The sequence below is a fragment of the Canis lupus genome, chromosome 25 (genome assembly GCF_011100685.1).
Source record: "Canis lupus familiaris isolate Mischka breed German Shepherd chromosome 25, alternate assembly UU_Cfam_GSD_1.0, whole genome shotgun sequence".
NCBI classification, from domain to species: Eukaryota; Metazoa; Chordata; class Mammalia; order Carnivora; family Canidae; genus Canis; species Canis lupus.
In genome coordinates this window covers 35,371,078-35,392,908 of record NC_049246.1, presented here as the reverse complement: position 1 = coordinate 35,392,908, position 21,831 = coordinate 35,371,078, and the positions used below count along the sequence as shown (strand labels likewise).

At 43.1% G+C, this 21,831-nt stretch overlaps 1 protein-coding gene across 3 annotated transcripts; it reads left to right on the top strand.

Annotated features, from left to right (window-relative positions):
- Window positions 1-436: 436 nt before the first annotated feature.
- NPM2 (nucleophosmin/nucleoplasmin 2) lies at window positions 437-21,771 on the top strand. Of its 3 annotated transcripts, none has more exons than XM_038573899.1 (8): window positions 437-530; window positions 635-720; window positions 872-997; window positions 19,053-19,146; window positions 20,120-20,310; window positions 20,487-20,521; window positions 21,401-21,434; window positions 21,519-21,771. In XM_038573899.1, exons 1-8 carry the CDS (start codon window positions 473-475, stop codon window positions 21,561-21,563), a joined length of 669 nt encoding a protein of 222 aa, XP_038429827.1. In that variant the 5' UTR covers window positions 437-472; the 3' UTR covers window positions 21,564-21,771. The 3 variants fall into 3 exon arrangements, with proteins under 3 accessions (XP_038429827.1, XP_038429826.1, XP_038429828.1); XM_038573898.1 differs by having other exon boundaries at window positions 20,117-20,310; XM_038573900.1 differs by lacking the exon at window positions 20,487-20,521 and having other exon boundaries at window positions 20,117-20,310.
- Window positions 21,772-21,831: the final 60 nt, after the last annotated feature.

Sequence of the window (21,831 nt, the reverse complement as noted above, 5' to 3'; positions counted from 1 at the left end):
CCCCAGGGGCCGCGAACGAGGCGCTCGCAGCCGGGGCCTGGGGCAGCAGCAGCACCTTCACCTGCGAACCCGTTAGAAATGCGAAGCTCCCTGGGCGGCCCCAGCCCGCCGTGCCGAGCCCCGCGCAGGTGGGAGGGGCGGAGCTTCAGCGGCCGCAGGTGCGCGGGGCAGCCGGCGGGAAGGGCTGGGGAGCAGACTGCGGCAGGAGGGCCCCTCCTTTAAGGCTGGGGAGGCGCCCCTGCCGCGCCCCGCGGGCCTCCTGACAGCCGACCCGACGCGGCCCCTTTCCAGCCCCGGCGACCTCGGCGCCCAGCGCCCCGCCTCCCGCAGGCCGGGGGCTCGGGATCGGGGGGGAGGGATGCGGGGCGAGCGGGGCTGGGGGCCCGGCTCTGCTCACCGCGGACGCCCCTCCCGCACAGCCGCCGCGCCCCCCGCGCCCCGCGCGCCCCCCGCGCCCCCCGCGCCCCGCGCCATGAACCTCAGCAGCAGCAGCAGCGCTGCCGAGAAGGCGCCCGCAGCCGTGCTCTGGGGTGAGCGAGGGCCCGGCTGCTCCCGAGCCGGGTGGGGGAGCGGGGCGGGGAGCCGGGGAGCCCCCTCCCCCTGAGCCGGCCCCCTCGCTCCTCTCCCTTCTCAGGCTGTGAGCTCAACCAGGAGAAGCGGACCTGGACGGTCAAACCCCAGAAGGAGGGCAAGCAGGACTCGAAGCTGTTGCTCTGTACGGTGGGTGCCGCGCACCCCCCCCCCCCGCCCCCGGGAAGGGCGGCCGCCTGCAGCCCGAGGGGCCTGCACAGCTGCGGGGGGCGGGGGCAGGCGGACTCTCGGGGACCAGACCGCTCCGGTGGTGAGGGGGCCTGTCTTCAACCGCCCTCAGATTTGCTTGGGGGAGAAAGCCAAAGAAGAGATGAACCTGGTGGAAATCCTGCCCCCGGCCAGCCCGGACGACAAACAGGCCAAGCCCATCACCATCGCCTCGCTGCAGGCCTCCGTGCTACCCATGGTGAGCCTCTCCCCGCCGGCTTCGGGAGACTGCCCGCCCTGGGCACCTGCTCAGGCCTCACCCCCGGGGAGCGGATGGGCAGGCCCAGAGAGGGGGTGCAGGCCTCCTGCAGGGGGGCAGCGCTGCCAGAGAGGCCCTGTAGCCCATGACCGAGAGCCCTGGGTTTGGAGGCAGAGAGCCCCACTTCCATCCCAGCCCACCCTTTCCTAGCTGCGTGACCTTGGGCAGGTCCACCGCTCTTCAGAATCACCTTTTTTTTTTTAAAGTTTTTGATGCTGCTGAGAGGACACTGTTGATGACTTCCATACTGATTGTCCATCCAGAAACTCTCTTATTTCTAATAATTTATCATGAGTTCTCTTTGCAAATCATCATTGTTAATGGCATTTTTGTGTGTCTTTTTTAATCTGACTATGCTGCCTAGGGTCTCCAGTATAATATCGGGTAAGATTATAACGGTAAATGTCCTTGTTTCATTCTTGGTGTGTGTATGTGTGTGTGTGTGTGTGTGTGTATACACACATATATATCGTGTGTATATATATATCTTGATATATATATCATGTATATTTTTATAGCTTATTTATTTGAGAGTGTGTGTGAGCATGGTGGGGAGGGGCAGAGGGAGAGGAAGAAAAAATCTTAAGCAGACTTGGAGCTGGTGCAGGGCTGACCCTGAGATCATGACCTGAGCTGAAACCAAAAGTCTGCTGCCTAACTGAGCCACGCAGGTGCCACTCTATGTATATTTTGAAAGGAATGCTTCTAATGTTTCTCCACCATGTTTCTCCACATGTTTGGTAAGCCTAGTCCTGCTCTGCCTTTTAAAACTGGGATTTCTTCATTTTAATCGTAAATGGTTATCAAATGCTTTTCTATTCAGGTCACCATAAGCTCTTTTTTCTTTAACCTGTTAATGTGGTAAGTTATATTAATAGAATACTATTCAACCAACTTTGCATTCCTGACAAACACTACTTGATCATACTATAAATTTCTACATTTGCTTTGCTAATATATTAAAACTTATATTTAAAAAAAAACCTTATATACTCAGGAGTTTATAGGCCAACCACACTTATCTTATTTGAGTGTCAAGCGATACTAGCCTCTCGAACTAGGGGATGTAGTGTTCTCTCCTTCTATGTGGTGGAACAGTGAATGTGAGACCAATGTCCTCTGTCCCTAATCCGGGAGGTTTATCTGTAAAACTGCCCTCAAACCCTTTTTTCCCTTCTATCTATGAGATTTCCCTAGACCATTCCTTGCCAGGGTTTTAAAGACCATTTATGCAAATGAACACTCTGGTATTTATTTCTGCCACTCTCTTTCATGCTCCAAATCCTCTGTCCAACTCAATATATTTAATAGCTATCTAGGAGAGAACCCATACTTAACAAATCTAAATCCAAACTCTTGATTGTTATCTATAATCTCTTCCCCCACCCCCAAACCTGATCCTCTCCCAGGATATAATTGCTCTTCCAGTTAATCAGGACAAAAACTTCCTTCTCAAACACTGCATATCACCAGCAAATCCTGTTGGCTCTACCTTGAGAGTATACACCAGTCTGACCACCTCTCACCACCTCCCTTCTATACCCTGGTCTGGATGACCATTACCTCTTGCTCAATTTTATTGCAGGGCCTCCTATCTGGTCTACCTACCTCAACCCTTGGTTCCTTATAGTCTGTCTATTCCAGGGTTCGACAAACTGCAGGATTAAACCCAGCCCAATGCCTATTTTTGTAAATAAAGTATTATTGAAACACAGCCACACTCTTATGCCTGCTATTTTCCCTTGGTAACAGCAGAACTGAGTCATCTCCACAGAGACCGTATGGTTCATAAGCCTTAAATATGTATCAAATACAGAAAAAATTTCCCCAACCCCTGGTCTATTCTATGCACAGCTGCCAGAAGGATCCCTGTATTGTTTATTGTTTTGTTTTGTTTTTTAGCATTTAAGTGATCTCTACACCCAATGTGGGGCTCAAACTAAGACCTCAAGATCAAGAGTTATATATTCTTCGGACTGAACCGGCCAGGTACCCCTAGAAGGATCCTTTTAAAAGTCAGACCATGTTGCTTCTCTGCTAGAACAGTTAGGTCAGTGGTTTCCCATTTCACTTAGGATGAAATCCAAGATCATTTATGTTCTAGCCCGCAAAAACCTCTCTCAATTCCAACCTCTGCTACTCTCTGCTCCCTAACCCTATTCAAACCACGCTGGCTTCCTTGCCTGTGCCTTGGAAATTCCAAACATACCCCCTCCTAGGAGTCTTGCATTTACTGTTCCCGTGCTAAGGACACACTTGCCTCCCACTTCAGTTCAACTTTATTCATATGTCCTCTCACTGAAGAAGTCTTCCCTGACTACAGACAGCACCCCCTCTTCCTATCCTTCCATAATCACTTTTCCTCCCCATGGGACCCGTCACTGGCTCAGTCTTCATATGTGCCTTGTCTTTCTCCCCAGCCAGGATATAAACTCTAAGACAGCAAAGACCGCCTATTTATTTATTGCTTTTGCCACACTACCTATGTAATAGTGTCTGGTATATTGGAGAAACTCAACATACAATTAGTGAATACAGAAGTGAACAAACCATATGTGACTGGTTTGATTTTATTTTTTATTTTTTGGTTTGATTTTAAACTATCGTCATTTCATAGTTTTAGGTCTCAATGTTTCCCTTTCTTTGAGTCAGTTCTTGGATCTGCTCTTTTGAGGTATAATTTATATATAATAAGATTCACCAATGCTAAGTATACCCCCTGATGCATTTGACAGATGTATGTAATTGTGTAGCTGCCATGACAATCAAGGTAGAGAAAATTTCCATTCCCCCCCCCAAAAAAATTTCCTTATGCCTCTTTGCAGTCAGCCCTTTCCCCCTTCCACTGTCTCTGGCAACCAATGATCTACTACTTTCTGTCTCTATAGTTTCTAGAATTTCATTTCAACGGAATCACACAATGCGTAGTCTCTCGTACCCAGCTTTTTTCACTTAGCGTAACGCTTTTGAACTTCATCCATGCTGTTGGTGAAAGAATCACATGCTCCTTTTTTATATCTGAGTGATAATCTGTTCTACAGATACATATATACGTCGAGATTTATTCATTCACTTGTTAATGGATATTTGGGTAGTTTCTAGTTTTATACTACCATGAATAAAGACTGCTATGAGCATTTGAGTGTATTTGTAACCACATATGTATGTTTTCATTCCTCTGAAATTGAGTTAATTTCATTCCTCTGAATTGAGTAAATACCTAGCAGTAGAATTACAGGATCATACAGTCAGCCTATATTAAACTTTATTCCGCCTTCCCATCCTCTTGCATATGTTCGACTTTATACAAAACTGCCAAGCTATTTTCCAAATTACTATACCATTTTGCATTCCTACCAGCAACGTATGAAAATTCCGGTTGTTTCACATCCTTACCAACACTTTGCATTGTCAGTCTTAATTTTAGCCATTCCTGTGTGTGTGTGTGTGTGTGTGTGTGTGTGTATTGGCATCTCATTGTGGTTATTATTTACATTACTTCTTAGGGGTTTTTTGACTAAAAAAACCCTCTTTTGCAAAAAGCCTGTTTAGATATATTTCTTATTTTAAAATTGAGTTATTCTTATTAAGCTGTGGAAGTTCTTTATATACTTTGGATACAAGTCTTTTATCAAAACTATTTCAGGGGCGGCTGAGTGGCTTAGTCAGTTAAGGATCTGCCTTCAGCTCAGGTCAGGATCTCAGAGTCCTGGGATTGAGCCCCAGGGAGTCGTCTTCTCCCTCTATCCCTTCCCCCACTTGTGCTCTCTTCTCTCTCTCAAATAAAATCTTTAAAAATGTATTTATTTCATATATTTTCTCCTAGTACATGGCTTGCTTTTGCATTTCATAATCATTTTTTTGAGGGCCACAAGTTTTTAATTTTTATGAAGTCTAATTTAACATTTTTTTCCTCTTTTTTTTAAAAGATTTTATTTAGGGACATCTGGGGGGCTCAGTGGTTGAGCGTCTGCCTTTGACTCACGTCATGATCCTGGGGTCCTGGGATCAAGTCCCACATCGGGCTCCCCACAGGGCACATGCTTCTCCCTCTATCTATGTTTCTGCCTCTCTCTCTGTGTCTCTCATGAATAAATAAATAAAATCTTTTCCAAAAAAAAAAAAAAGATTTTAAGAGAGAGAGCGAGTGTGCACGTGTGCAAGTGCATGAGTGGGGAGAGGGAGAAGCAGACTCTACTGAGCAGGGAGCCTGCTGTGGGGCTGGATCCCAGGACCCTGAGATCATGACCTGAGCCAAAGGCAAAGAAAGGCTTAACTGGCTAAGTCACCCAGCCCCTGAAATTTTTTTCTCATATGGTTCGTGTGTGTGTGTGTGTGTGTGTGTGTGTGTGTGTGTGTGTGTGTCCTGAGAAATCATTGCCTAAACTAAGGTCAAAAATGTTTTTTCCTAAATTTTCTTCTAGGAGTACTATTGTTTAACTCTTAGAGTCAATGATCCATTTCTTTCTTTTCTTTCTTTCTTGATTTTATTTATTCATGAGAGACAGAGAGAGGCAGAGACCTAGGCAGAGGGAGAAGCAGGCTCCCCTCTGGGAGCCCAATGTGGGACTTGATCCCAGGACTCCAGGATCACGACCTGAGCCAAGCTCAACCACTGAGCCACCCAGGTGCCCGCAATGATCCATTTCAAGATAATATTTTTTGCCTGATCTAAAGTAAGGATAGAGAAACAAGTTTAGCAAGTCAATATCCAGTGCTTTAGCACCACATTTTTTTTTTTTTTAAAGACTGTCCTTTCACTATACAATTTTGTTGGGATTTTGGTACAAATCAGTTGCCCGCCTATGTATGCATATATTTCTATATTCTGTTCCACTGGTTTACTTTTTGCCTTTACTCTTATAACAGAGTGACTTAATTATTGTAGTTTTATAGTAAGTCTTAAAATTAGTGTGAGTCTTCCAACTTTGTAGTTCTTTTCCAAAATTGTGTTGGCAATGCTAGGTCCTGAGCATTTCCATAGAAATTTCAAAGTAGGTTTTCTTTACAAGTCAGTCTGTTGAGATTTTGAATGAGGTTGTATTGAGTCTATGGACTCCTTTGAGAGGAATTGGCATCTTAGCATTTTTGAGTCACTAATAACTGAACATATGTTTCTCTATTTGTTTATGTCTTTTACTTTTCATTCTAAGGTATGTCTTTAACTTTCCTATTATTTTGTAGATTTCAGGGAACTGGTCATGTACATACTTTGTAAAATCACCCCAACATTTGGGGTGCTATTGAAGACAGCATTAATGCATTTATTGAAAGATAATTCATGTGCCATAAGCTTCACCTGTGAAGGTCGACAATCAGATAGTTTTTAGTAAATTAAGGGTGGTGTAACCATCACAATCTAAGTTTAGAACGTTCTTGTCACCCCAAAAAGTAACCCCATACCTACTAGCAGTCACTCCCTACCCCCTACCCCTGCAGCACTAGGCCACCATTAATCTGTTTTCTGTCCCTCTAGATTGGCCTGTTCTGAGCAGTTCATATAAATGGAATCATAAAACATATGGTCTTTTGTGACTGCTTCTTTCACATAGCATAATGTTTTTAAGATTCATCTATGCTATAGCACACAACAGTACTTTCTTCTTATTGCCAAGTGATATCCATTGTATGAGCCACATTTCATTTATCCACTCAGCAGTTGATGGACATTTGTTTTATTTCTACCTTTTGGCTATTATGAATGCTGTTGTGAACATTCATGCACAAATTTCTGTATAACCTATGTTTTCATTGCTCTTGATCATGTACCTGGGAGTACAATTATTAGGTCACATGGTAGCTTTCCGTATATAACATTTTGAGCAACTGCCAGATTGTTTTCCAAAGCAGTCTCACCATTTTACAATCCTAACAGTGTGTGAGGATTCCGATTTTCCCACATCCTTTAAATACTTGTTATTGTCTGTAATTTTGATTAGTCGTTTTATTGGGTGTGAACTGGCAGTTCAATGTGGTTAATTTTTTTAAAAGATAATTATTTATTTATTTATTTATTTGTTTATTTATTTATTTGAGAGAGAGAGAGAGAGAGAGAGAGAGAGAGCAGGGGGAGGACCAGAGGGAGGACAAGCAGACTCCACCCTGAGCAGGGAGCCTGATGCAGGGCTGGATCCCAGGACCCCAGATCATGACCTGAGCTGAAATCGAGAGTCAAACACTTAACCAACTGCAGCACCCAGGTGCCCCCAATGTGGTTTTGATTTGCTTTGCCTAATGACTCTTTTGATTGGTCATTTGTGTATCTTTTTCAGAGTATTGTCTCCTTAGGGGTTTATTCATTTTTTTTAATTGTGTTTGAGTTTGATATTTTAATATTGGTCTTTAAATCATAGTTTTTTTATATACTCTCCATACAAGCCTCTTATCAGACGATTTACAAATATTTTCTCCCATTTTCTGAGTTGTCTTCTCACTTTCTTGATGATGTCACTTGAAGCACAAAAGTTTTTAATTTTGATATAGTTCTATCTATATGTTTTGTTGCCTCTACTTCTGGTGTTGAATCTAAGAAACTGTCACCTAATCAAGGGTCATGAAAATTTGATTCAATATTTTCTTCGGGGAGTTTTATAGTTTTAATTCTTATCATTAAGTCTCTGGGCCATTTTGAGTTGTTTTTGTATATAGTATAAAGTATACAAATGGTCGGCTGACTGGTTGGCTCAGTTAAGCATCTGACTTCGGCTCAGGTCTTGGTCTCAGGATCCTGGGATCAAGCCCTGGGTTGGGCTCCCTGTTCAGCAGTGAGTCAGTTTCTCCCTCTCCCTCTGCCCCTACCCCTTCCCCTCCAATAGTGCTCACATCGTTGCTTGTTCTCTCTCAAATAAATTTTTTAAACGTTTAAAAATGAATAAATAAAACCTTTTTTTAAAAAAAGGAAGTACCCAAATGACATTTTAAATTTTCATTTTATCATTGTTCAGCAATAGTATAGTTATATAATTGTTTTTTGTCTTATCTGACCTTGCTAAACTTGCATATAAGTCCTAGCAGCTTTTTGTTGATTCTTTAGAATTTGTTATGGATTTATTCATGTCATCTGTAAATAAAGTCAGTTTAACTTCCTGCATTTCTTTTTCTTGCCTTCCCTCACTGATGAGGACTTCGAGTATAATGTTGAATAAAAGTGGTAACAGCAGGTCTATCCTTGCCTTCTTCCAGCCTTTTACCATTAAGACAGATGAAGGATTTTTATAGATGTCCTATATGAGGATGAGGATGTTGCCTTCTAATTCTAATTCCCTGAGCTATTTTATCATGAATGGATGTCAAGTTTTGTCCAAGAATTCTTTTCTACATCTATTGAGGTTATTTTTTTCCTTTACCCTGTTATGTGGCAAATTACATGTATTGATTTTTCAATTTTTATTTATTTTCATTTTAGTTTAGTTTTTTTTTTTTATTTTAAGTATGCTCTATGCCTAACATGGGGCTTGCACTCACAATCTATCGATAAGTAAAAAGATAATACATCATGACCGAATGAGATTTATCCCAAGAAGTTAGGTACAGTTTTATGTATTGCTGAGTTCCATTTGCTAATATTTTGTTACAGATATTTGTGTTGGGGTGCCTGGCTGGCTCAGTCAGTAGAGCATGTGACTCTTGATCTCAGAGTTGTTAGTTCAAGCCCTGTGTTGGGTTTAGAGATTGCTTAAAATCTTTGAAAAAAATATTTGTGTCTATATTTATGAGCAACATTGGACTGTAATTTTCTTGTCATTTTTTGTTTCTGTCTGATTTTAGTATTAGGGAATACCGGCCCCATAAAACGAGAAGGAGGATATCCTCTTCTGTTGTTTTTTTTAAAGATTTTATTTATTTATTCATGAGAGACACACAGGGGCAGAGACATAGGTGGAAGGAGAAGCAGGCTCCCCACAAGGAGCCTGATATGGGACTCGATCCTGGATCCCGGGATCATGCCCTGAGTCGAAGGCAGAGACACTCAACTGCTAAGCCACCCAGGCGTCCCCCTCTTCTGTTTTCTTAAACCATTCATGTAACTTTGGTATTATTTTTTTCTAAAATGTTTTGGTAGAACTCATGTGAAGCAAGCTGGTTAAAACTACAAGTTAAATTTCTTTACTAGAGCTAGACAATTTGGTTTTTTTTTTTTCTTAAGAGAGCTTTATGTCTTTCAAGCAAATTTTCCATTTTGTCCAAGCTGTCAAATTCATTGGCATAGTTGTCCATAATATTCCCTTCCTCTTCCGTAAAGTTCGTAGTAGACTCTATTCTTTTGTTTTAAATATTAGTAATTTGTGCCTTCTCTCCCTTTTCATTGTACAGTCTGCTTACAGGTTTAATATTTTTATCCATCTTTTCAGGAACCTGCTTTCAATCTCACCTTTTCTTTATTGTTTATTCACTTTTGTATTTTATTGATCTCTGTTCTTTCCTTTCTTATATCTGGGTTTTTTTTTTAAGATTTTATTTATTTATTCATTAGAGACACACAGAAGCAGAGACACAGGCAGAGGGAGAAGCAGGCTCCATGCAGGAAGCCCGATGCGGGACTCAATCCCGGGTCTCCAGGATCATGCCCTGGGCCAAAGGCAGGCACTAAACCGCTGCGCCACCCAGGGATCCCCTTCTGGGTTTTATTTAAGATTTTATTTATTTATTCATGAGAGACAGAGAGAGGCAAAGACATAGGCAGAGGGAGAAGCAGTCTCCCTACAGGGAGCCCAATGTGGGACTCGATCCCAGGACCCCTGGATCATGATCCCGAGCAAGCGCTCAACCACTGAGCCACCCAGTACCCCGATTTGGGTTTTAATTTCCTCTTTTTCTAGTTTTTCAAGGCAGAATCTTACATTATTGATTTTTTTTTTTAGGCCTTTATTCTTTTTCTGGTACAACCATTTCATGCTCTGATTTCCTTCTAAGCACCTTTCTGACTTCATCCCACAAATGTTGATAAGTACAGTTTTCATTTTCATTTCATTTAAATTATTTCATAGTTTTCTTCTTTAGCCGCTGGGGTGTTTAGAAATATGTATGCTTTTAAATTGCCAAATAGGAATCTTTAAAGATTCTTTTATTGATTTCTAGTTTGTCTCCTTGTGGTCTGGAAAATATTCAATCCTGTGTTAATATTTTACTCACGATCTTGAGGTCAAGACCTGAGCTAAGATCAAGAGTAAAATGTTTAACTGACTGAGCCACCCAGATGCCCCTTAAGTTTTATTTATTTTAATAACCTTTACACCCAACATGAGGCTTGAAATCACGACCCTGAGATCAAGAGTCACAGACTCTTCTGACTGAGCCACCCAGGTGCCTCTAATAGTCTATATTCTAAAGAGAATAGAAATTAGAATAAAATGTTGTTATATTTACCATTTCTGCTACTCTTCATTCCTTTGTGTAGAACTCTAGGTTGACTTTTTTTCTCTTCAACACTTAAGAACATTGCTCCATTACCTTCTAGCTTGCTTAATTTGGAGAAGTCTACTAGTATCCTTGTCTTCATTCCTCTGTATGTAATGTCCTTTTTCCCCCTCTGGCTGCATTAAGATTTTATCCTTAACACTGGTTTTGAGCAATTTATAAAATGCCTTGAGGTTCATTGTTTTCATCAAATTTGGAAATTTTTGGCCATTATTTATGCAAACATTTTTTTTTCTGTTCTCCACTTCTCTCCATTGGAGAGTCCAATTACAGCTTATTGTGTTCAGACCTACATATTTTGTCTCCCTAATCTATCAACTTCCAAAATAAATGTGTTAAAATTCCCTATTATGATTGTGGATTTTCAGTGGATTCCCCTTATAATTTTATTGTTTACTTTGTATTTATTTTTCAATTGAAAAATTTTTTCAATAATTGTAGATTTACATATAGCTGTAAGAAATAATAGAGAGAGGGATGCCTGGATGGCTCAGTGGTTGAGTGCCTGCCTTCGGCTCAGGGCATGGTCCCGGAATCCCAGGATTGAGTCCCACATCGGGCTCCTTGCCTGGAGCCTGCTTCTACCCTCTGCCTATGTTTCTGCCTCTTTCTCAGTGCCTCTCACGAATAAATAAATACAATCTTTAAAAAAAAAAAAAAGAAAGAAATAGATCCCTGTATATTTGCCCAGTTTTCCCCAAGTAACATTTTGTAAAACTGTAACATTGTTGCAGTATATGACATTCAATGTAATATAGCATCAAAACGAGGATATTGACATTGATACAATCAGGCCATCTTGTTCAATACAATTTCATCACCTAAATTCATATATTTAGCACCACTGTGGGAAACAACAGAGATCCCTCATATCTCCCTTTTATAACCACACCCACCTCCCTTCTGGGTCCTGTTCTATCCCTAACCCCTGGCAACTACCATCTAGAAATAGTAACTTTGTTCTGAAACTTTGTTCTAGAAATAGTATCATACATATGGAACTTTTTTGGAACAGGCTTTTTTTTTTTCCAGTGTAATCTGGAGTTTCATCCAAATTGTTGTGTATATTCTTTTTTTTTTTTTTTTAGGATCTTATTTATTTATTTATTTATTTATTTATTTATTTATTTATTTATTTTTGAAAGAGAGCATGAGTAGGGGAGGGGGGTAGAGGGAGAAGCAAACTCCCAGCTGAGCAGGGAGCCAGATGCGGGACTTGATCCCTGGACCCTGGGGTCATCACCCAAGCCAAAGTCAGAGCCTTAACCAACTGAGCCACCCAGGCATCCTGTGTATTCTTTTTTTTTTTAATTTATTTATTCATGAGAGATACAGAAAGAGAAGGAGGCAGAGACACAGGCAGAGGAAGAAGCAGGCTCCATGCACCGGGAGCCCGACGTGGGATTCGATCTCAGGTCTCCAGGATCACGCCCTGGGCCAAAGGCAGGCGCCAAACCGCTGCGCCACCCAGGGATCCCATGTGTATTCTTTTTATTGCTAAGTCTTATTCCATGTTATCACTGTACCACAGTTCAACCATTCATCCCTGGGAAAACTGAGCTGATTCTACTCTGGGGCTGTTATGAAAAAAGCTGCTATAAACATTTGTGTAGAAAATTTTATATAAGCATAAGTTTTCCTTTCTCTGGGATAAATTCCCAGGAGTACAATTGCTGGGTCATATGGTGGTTTCATGCTTTCTTTTTAAAATGCCCAACTGTTTTCTAAAGTGGCTGTACCATTTTACATTTCTACCAGTAATGCATGAGTGATTGCCTTTTTCTGCATCCTCACCAACCTTTAATGCTGTCACTATTTGGTTTTTAGCCATTCTAAAATGTGCGCAGTGACATCTCATAGTGCCTTTAAGTTTCATTTCCCTAGTGGCCAATGATGCCGATCATCTTGTCATGTGTCTATTTGCCATCTGTGTAGTCAGTAAAATGTCTGTTTATGTCTTTTGCCTGTTTTTTACTTGGGTTGTTTTGTGCCTGTTGGGTTTTGCTAATTCTTTATAGATTCTAAACACTAGTCATTTGTCAAACCTATGGTTTGTAAATATTTTCTCTCCAGTCAGTTCCTTGTCTTCTTATCCTTTTCCAATGAACCTTTATGGAACAAAAAATTTTAATTTTGATGAGGCCCATCTTATCAGTTTTCCTTTTATGATTTTTGGTTTTAAGCCTAAGAACTCTTTGACCGTTCCAGGACCACAAAGATTTTCTATGTTTTTTTTTTTTTTTTTTTTCTGTCCAGAAGTCTTATTGTTTTATGTTTTACATTTAAATCCGTGATCTGGGGCAGCCCAGATGGCTAAGCGGTTAGCGCTGCCTTCAGCCCAGGGCGTGATCCTGGAGACCCGGGATCGAGTCCCACGTTGGGCTCCCTGCATGGAGCCTGCTTCTCCCTCTGCCTGTGTCTCTGCCCCTCTCTCTCTGTGTCTCTCATGGATGAATAAATTTTTAAAAGTCTTAAAAAAAATAAATCCATGATCTGTTTAGAGTTAATTGTTGTGTAAGTTGTGAGGTTTAGGTCAGATTTCACTTCTTTGCCTCTGGACATCCAGTTGCTCTGGCACCATTTGTTGAACAAGCTGTCCTCCCTCCCTTTAACTAATTGTGCACCTGCATCAAAAATCGGTTGCTCACGTTTGTGTGGATCTATTTCTAGGTATTCTGTTTTATTGATCTTTGTGTCTCTCCTTCCAATACTGTAGTCTTGATACTGCAGCTATATTCTTACGTTAGACTATGTCGTTGGTGCATATGATTTACACAATTATCTTTTTGATAAACTAACATTAGTTCTTTGTTCCTGAAATGCTTAGTGGATTAGAGCTTACATCATCTGTTATTAGTTTTCCAGTTTTCTCTTAATATTCATTTTCCTCTATTCTTTAGTAATGGAATTCATGACTTTTAGCGGGCCACAGGCTACTGAGAATAAGGCATGGCCATGAAGGTCTGGCCAGTGGAATGTAAGCAGAAGTGGTAAAGTATCCTTAAAGAGAGTTTTTATTTTTAAAGATTTTATTTATTTATTCATGAGAGACAGAGAGAGAGGCAGACATACAGGCAGAGGGAGAAGCAGGCTGTCTGCAGGAACCTGATGTGGGACTCAATCCCAGACCCTGGGATCATGCCCTGAGTCAAAGGCAGATGCGCAACCACTGAGCCATCCAGGCATGCCTTAAAGAGAGATCTTGTGATCATTTTTATCCTTTCCTCCTTGCTGCTAGCTGGAATATGGATGTGATGGGTACAATGTTTGCAGCCATCCTGGCCCAGAAGGTGGAAGGCCATGTATTAAAGATGGTGGAGGGGGATCCCTGGGTGGCGCAGCGGTTTAGCGCCTGCCTTTGGCCCAGGGCGCAATCCTGGAGTCCCGGGATCGAGTCCCACATCAGTCTCCCGGCATGGAGCCTGCTTCTCCCTCCTCCTGTGTCTCTGCTTCTCTCTCTCTCTCTCTGTCTATCATAAATAAAATTAAAATTTTTTTAAAAAAAGATGGTGGAGTAACACAATACAAAGAGCCTGGATCCCTGGTGATTGAAGAGCAGTATACCCACAGCTGACCATTTATCTCCAGATTTAGTTTATGTGACAAGGAAACGAGCTTCTATGTTGTATAAGCCCCTGGTATTGAGTTTTCTGCTGCTTGTTACCAAACCTAATCCTAACGAATACAACTAACTTCATTTTTGTAAGGACTCTGTTTTTTCCTTAGCAGTTTTAGGTATACAATAAAGTTGAGATGAAGGTACATACAAAGAGTTCCCATATGCCACCTACCCCCACGCATACACAGCCTCCTCCATTTCCAGCATCCCACACCAGATGGTACAACTAGCTTCATTTTTGTTTTAAATAGGTATGCTTGCAATCACAGAGACCCAACTACAGGGACTCAAAAACATTCAGGATTCATTTCTGTCTTGGATAGAAGATATACAGAGATAAAGTACAAGGCCGGTAAGCTGGCTCCATGGTCACCAAAGACTTGGTCTTCTCTTTCTCTTCTTGGTTCAAAACTTCCATCCTCAAGATTGTCCTAAAGTCCGAGAAGGCTGCTGTAGCTCCAGCTCTCACTTTTGCATTTAGAGTAATCAGCAAGAAGAAACAGGGGGAGACCAAAGGGACTTTACTAGGTTCTCTGTCTCCCTCTTCTAGAGTCTTCACACAAGCACCACCCACCAAATTCTGCCTACAACTCATTGGTCCAGAAATTAATAACACAGCCACAGCCAACTGTGTATCCCCCAGTACAGGAAACCGGGATGCAGTCTTCATGGGTGCAGTATTTGAATAATATCAGGGCATAGTTATTATGGAAAAAGGAAAGAATAGATATTGGATAAGCCATGAGAAGTTTCTGCCACACCTGGTACATATGCTTTCATATCTTTTCTTCAACATTTCTGTGTGCTTATATTTTAGGTATGTATCTTATAAGCAGTAAGTAGCTATGTTTTGTTTTAATCCATCTGGCCAATATAGTCTGCTTATGTTTACTGTGATACTAATATACTTGGATTTGTTTGTAACCTGTACTTTGTGCTTCTACATTCCTTGCTTTTTCATGTATTGTTTTTCTTTTTTCTCCTTTTTCTTTTAGTAGGTAAAGGTTTCTTTTCCCCTACTCTACTAGTTTGGAAGCTGTTGAATCTCCTTCTGATTTTTATTGGTTCTCCTTAATTTTTTAACAATCATGCATGATCAGTCTAAAATTAATATTTTATTCTTGCTGCCCAAACAATCCAGGGAGATTTTCCAGTTACCCTCTTCTTAACTTATATGTTGTTATCATGAAATGTCTTAGCTTCAGCTTGTTTTTCTTTTCTTTTTTTAAGATTTTATTTATTTATTGAGACACAGAGAGAGGCAGAGACACAGGTAGAGGGAGAAGCAGGCTCCATGCAGGGAACCCGACGTGGGACTTGATCCCAGACCTCCAGGACCGGGCTGTAGGCGGCGCTAAACGGCTGTGCCACCGGGGCTGCCCCAGCTTCAGCTTGTTTTAAACCCACTCCATACTTGTCATTAACTAGAATGATTTTATTTCACAGTAATGCTTACTTTTTCTTTGTTGACCAAGGTGCTTGCTCATCACTGCTGCTTGTATCCATTTCTTTTCTCTCCATGTAATTGTCCTCTTTTTAGAAAAACTTTATTTAAATTCAGTTTAGTTAACATATAGTGTATTATTAGTTTCAGAGGTAAAATTTAGTAATTCTTCAGTTGCATACAACACTCAGTGCTCATCACATCCTGTGCCCTCCTTCACCTAGTGCCCTCCTTCACCATCACATCCTGTGCCCCTGCCCATCACCTAGTTACCCATCCCCCACACACACCTCCCCTCCAGCAACTCTCAGTCTGTTCCCTAGAGTTAAGATTCTCTTATAGTTTGCCTCTCTCTCTGTTTTATCTTAATTTATTTTTCCTTCCCTTTCTCTATGTTCACCTGTTTTGTTTCTTAAATTCCACATGAGTGAAATCATATTGTATTTGTCTTTCTCTGTCTTATTTCACTCTAGTTCCATCCACATCATTGCAAATAGCAAGCTTCCATTGTTTTTGAGGACTGAGTAATATTCGTGTGTGTGTGTGTGTGTGTGTGTGTGTGTGTGTATAAATATCTTTATCCATTCATCTGTCTGTCGATGGACATCTGGGCTCTTTCCATCATTTGGCCATTGTGGACATTGTTGCTCTAAACATTGGGGTGCAACTGCCCCTTCAAATCGTATATTTGTATCCTTTGGATAAATACTTAGTAGAGTAATTGCTGGGTCATAGGATAGTTCTATTTTTAACTTTTTGAGGAAACTCCATACTGTTTTCCAGAGTGGCTGTGTAATTGTCATCTTTTTGAGACTCCATTGAGTAGGTCTGGGAGGAGTGAACTTTTTTGGGCTTTGCCTGGAAATATCTTTATTTTACCCTCATTCCTTCATGGTAGTTTGGCTATGATAATTCCACGTACAGAGGTAGTTTCCCTCAGAACTTTGATGATTCTATTCTTCTAGCTTCTGATATTGCTGTGGAAACCCTCTGTCATCTGGTTATTGTCCCTTTTTGGGAAATCTGTCTTTCCCAAAGACAGATTTTAAGTTATTTTAAGATTAACTCTTTGTGGGCAGCCTGGGTGGTGCAGCGCTTTGCCGCCGCTGCAGCCTGGGGTGTGATACTAGAGACCCGGCATCGAGTCCCACGTCGGGCTCCCTGCATGAGCCTGCTTCTCCCTCTGCCTGTGTCTCTGCCTCTCTCTCTCTCTCTCTCTCTCTCTGTGTGTGTGTCTCTGTCTGTCTGTCTCTCTCTCTCTCTCTCTGAATAAATTTAAAAATCTAAAAAAAAAAAAAAGATTAACTCTTTGTCTTTGCTACCCTCCATTTCACAATGGGATGTTCAGGTGTACATTTATTTTTATTCATCTGTTCAGGACTTAGGTTTCCTGGACATGAGAATCTGTGTCCTTGATTGTTTCCAGAAGCTCTTGGTTATCACTTTGAATATTGACTCCATTGTTTCTCATCCCTTGCTGTGACTAGATGCATGTTGGATCTGCTCATTCTGTCCTCCATACCTCTCAGCTTCTCTCCCATATTTTGTCCATCTGTCTTCTGGGCTGCATACTGGGCAGCTTCTTCAAAGCGTGATCCCAATTCCCTGGCCTTTGCTTTAGCTGGTTTATTCAGCTTTCTAACCATCTGTTCAGTCTAGAAGCTGCATTTGGTTCTTTTTATTTCTCAAACTACCTATTCTTATGGTTCTGATTCCTACTTTTGTTTATTTGATTTTCATCAGCCTGATTTCATAATTGTTCAGGCTGTTATTCCTTTTACCTCACGTTCTTGCTTGTGCTGGTCTGGGGTCATTTTTGTCCCTTCTGCTCACTCTAGCAGGATTGTGTCTTGTCATTTTAGATGGGGAGTTGTCTTCAGGGTCTTGTTTTTTTTACCCTGAAAGAATACCATGGGAAGATAATTGACAGTGCCCCAAGAAAATAGTTTCATGTCGGTGTCTGTCCTTGGCCCCAGGAATGTCATCATCAGCTTGGGATTTTAGACCAGCTTCTTGACTGGGTAGTCCTCACCAAGTGAATTCAAACTTTGTGTGAGAGGTACAGCCATGGGCTTTTAAGTTCTCGCAGGTTTAGTTTCTCTTCTTTTATCACCCTTGCATTTCTTTGTTACCTTCCTTCATTGGGGTGGGGGGGGGGGATGCCTAGTAGGTTGCTTTGGAATTCTCTGGCTCCCTACCCTTACCCTGAACATGGAGCTTTTAAGTGAGGTGCAACCCTTGGAGGGTCCTAGCTTCCACACAACAGCTCCTGACAGTGCTCCTCTCTTGAGCCCGGGCCCTGCCCCCTGTCTCTGAGCGTGTGTCTAAACTCCAGGCCAGAGCTGTTTTCAGGGGCATTTCCTCCCAGCTGCTACAGCAACAGGCCTAGTGCATGGTGCCCTTCTTCCTGGATCATGGGACCACTTTCCTCTGTCTTACTTGTCAGCCATGCAATAAACACATTGGAGTGCATTCTATCCAGCATCTCTAAGTGTTGATGGCTGCAGTTTCAATTCTCGTTTATCTCCTTCCTGTATGAGCCCAAAATTCTAAATTAATCTCCCTAAGCTTCAGCTCCCTCCTCTGTAAAGTCATGGCACCTCCATTGCAGGATTGCTATGAAGGGTTAGGTGAATAAGGTAGGTGCTTAGCATTGGGCCTGGTACACAGTAGGAAGTCAATAAATAGGAGTATCATCATTGATACTCTAGGACATTTGGAAAGTTTGGAGAAGTATAAAGAAAAGAAATATCGTACCATCCACTGAAAATTATGGTCCACACTTAATAGAAGTCTAACTTTATTTGTATGTATATCCATGCACTACTCGTACTGTTCATATCACTTTGTGTCTGCTTTTCTCATTTGTTAGGTGTCTTATTCAGGTTGGTTGCTGTAACAAAATACCATAGACTAAGTGGCTTAAACAACAAACAATAAAAAAACATTTATTTTGTCACAGTTCTGGAGGCCGGAAGTCTGAGACCAGAGCGCCAGCATGGTTAGATTTTGCAGCTGGCTGGCGGCTCTATCTCTTCTCACTTGGCAGAGAGACACAGGGAACTCTCTGGTCTTTACAAGGGCACTAATCCCATCATGAGGGCCCAGCTCTCATGACCTCATCAAATCCTAATTACCTCTCAAAGGCCCCAGCTCCAGATATCCTCAGGCTGGAGGTTAGGGCTTCATCTAAGAACCTGGGGACACAATTCAGTCTGTGGCAATCAGACCTCACTAACAGCTGCGCCTCAGCTTGGAAGCCCGCCTGTGATCTATAATAACGGGGTTATCAGATTCACATTATTCTCCGACAGGATCCACCTCGACAGGAAGGGCCAGGGATAACCTCAGTGGTCCAGAGAACCTGTACAGTGTGTGTACTCGGGGTTTGGGAATACATTCTGAGTGTTTCCGCCAGAGACCTGCCCCCCCTCCCCTCCCTGCAGCTGCCGGGGCTGAGTGAGTCCATCTTCTCTTCTCTGTCCTTGTCCCTCCCTTCTTCCCTCCCCCTGCAGGTTGTCATGATGGGATTGGAGCTTTCTCTTCCAGTTACTTTCCAGCTCCGGGCTGGCTCTGGACCTGTGTTCCTCAGTGGCCAGGAATGTTACAGTAAGTGGGACCTTGGACCCGGGGAAGGTCTCAGAGTACAATGCCTAGCACAGGGCCAAGGAGGGAACAGGTACCCTAGAACTAGAGAGATTCTTGAATCATTAGTAAAAATCTCCAAAGGCAATATGATTGCCAGTAGTCTGGACTGGAAGTCCTCCTTTACCTTCCTGCTTCTATGGGCTGCAGTCCCCTTGCCTGTAACACGGGGGCAGGGCTATACTTGGTTTCATCTTCAAAGAACAGTTGTGAGGAATAAATAGGATATTCAGGAAAAAGCAGTTTGCATGATGCCTAGTACTAGCCCGCACTTAGAATGTTAGCTGCTGTGAGGGGCACCTACCTGGGTGGCTCAGTGGTGACCGTCTGCCTTTGGCTTGGGTTGTGATCCCAAGGTGTTGGGCTTCCCGCAGGGAGCCTGCTTCTCCCTCTGCCTGTGTCTCTACCTCTCTCTGTGTGTCTCTCATGAATAAATAAATAAAATCTTTTTAAAAAAATGTTAGCTGCCATGAAGCATGAAGCTGGAGGAGTAATATGGCTCCCAACAAACCACTGTGCTATTGACTCTTTCATACCCTTCTCTGTCCAATTGCGCCTCTTTCATCAGAGTACTGTCCTATCCCAAAACCCTGGCAGGCTCTACTTCCCTTTGGATGAGATCTGAATTCCTTGGCTACTGTTTTGGGTTCCTCCCTTTGCTGGCACATCCCATCCGCCCTCACCATCCTGACTCCTTCCCAGCCAGAGCCGCAGCTGGCCACTTCCCCTACCTTCGTCTGCACACCCCCAAGCTTTCTGGGGTTCTGGGCCCCTCAACCCCCTTACCCTTCATTTTGGCAGAGAAGTCAGAAAGGGTCCATAGGAGGCGGCAGGTGCTGGCTTCCCTGGGGCAGCTCTGAGAGCAAGACCCAGGGCGGACCAGGAGCTAGGCAGAGAGCTGTAGCTCCACGGCCCTGCCCCCTTTCCATGCCAGTAGACACTGCAGACGTATCCTGGGAGGAAGTGGAGGAAGACCCCGAGGAGGAGGAGGAAGAGGAGGAGGAAAGTCACAGTGATGAGGTTGATGATGACGACGATGACGACGATGATGTAGATGTGTCCCTAGAGGAGACCCCTGTTAAACAAGTCAAGAGGCTGGCGTCCCAGAAGCAGACAAGTGTTGCCAAGGTGAGGGAAGGGACCCCCAGAGGCTCCTCAGAAACCTGGGCCAGCCCTGCTGAGTGGAGTGTGCCTGAGTGTGTAAAGCCTGGACAGGACCGGCCAGGGGCGTCTGCTCAGCCCTGGGCCCACCCTAACCCCCTGACCCTCTAACCCTCCCAATAACGCTTGTGTTTGGTTCCCAGAAAAAAAGGATGGAAAAAGAAGAGGAGGCAGTGAGGTAACTCTTTCCATCTACTAACTTGGCTGACACCTTGTAGCGGGGGTGTATGGGGCTACAAAGAGCCTGGCGTGTGTGCACACGGGTATGAGTGCCCAGGTGTGCTTCCACTGCTGGCTGGCATGACCTTTTTTGAAAAGCATTAAAATATTCTTACCTTCTGCCCTAATTCCACTTATGGCACTTCCTTCCGAAGGATGCCGTCCAAAATAGGGGTAAAATGATATGCACTAAGAAACTTATCACTGCATTATTCAAGTAATGGTGAAAAATGGAAGTATTCTAAATATCTACCAATATAGTAGTTGATGGAGCCATGTCACATGTTCCCAATGGAATGGGACATAATGCCTATGAGAACATGGCATCCTGGAAAGTGCTTATAGAATTTTTTAAAAAACAGGATCTTAAGTCATTTTCATGTTGCTTCACATGTTTTTAGAAGAAAACAAAACAAAAAGCCCTCAAAGGAAACACACCAAAATGTTAGAACTGGTAGGAAGTAGAGAAAATAAGTAATTTAATCCCCATTTGCTGTATTTTGTGCAATGTAGTTAAACATTACTTTTGCCATGAAAAAGACTTATTTGTGATCAGTAAAAGAAAGCAGATGGAAGCCTGAGAAGAAAAGGACATCTTGTTTAAAACAAAGAGTGAAATTAATTAATTAATTAATTAATTAATTAATTAATTAAAACAGAGAGCGGTCCCGGGCAGGTGACAGGTGGGGAGGTGAATTCTGCAGCTTCCAGCTCCCCAGGCCACAACCCCCTGCTCTCAGCATGAGCATTAGGAGGGTCTGGGCTGCTGGGGTCCGGCTGAGCTCTCTCTCTTTCTCACCCTCATCCCCTGTCCCTGCCCCGCCCCACCCCCTTCCAGACCCAGGCTTAAAGACCAGAGTCCTGTGAAAAAGGTGAGTATCAGAAGAAGGGGGCCTGGTCCTGGGGCCCAGGGGGAAGGGAGAGTGGGACACTGGCGCCCTCCTTTCTATCCATAGGCCAAACCCACACTCAAACCTAAAAAGCCAGGATCCAAGAAATGAGGAGCCAGGAGTGGCCTGGCTGCAGCGACCCAGGGCGAGCTGGCTAGCTGTGACCCCAGGTCTCCCCCACCCAGCCTCTCTCCACCTGAGTCTGAATGGGATGGAGCTGCTGAGGCCAACACGAGAGGCCCTCGCCCCAACTCTCAAGTGTTCAGCGGGACCGGGAGCTCCAACCTCAGGGCCATTAATAAAGTTTGCTTTGCCAGGACCTTGTTTCTGCCATCTGTTCCCAGGGGCCGGCCCTCGTGCAGTCTGGCTGCAGCGAGCC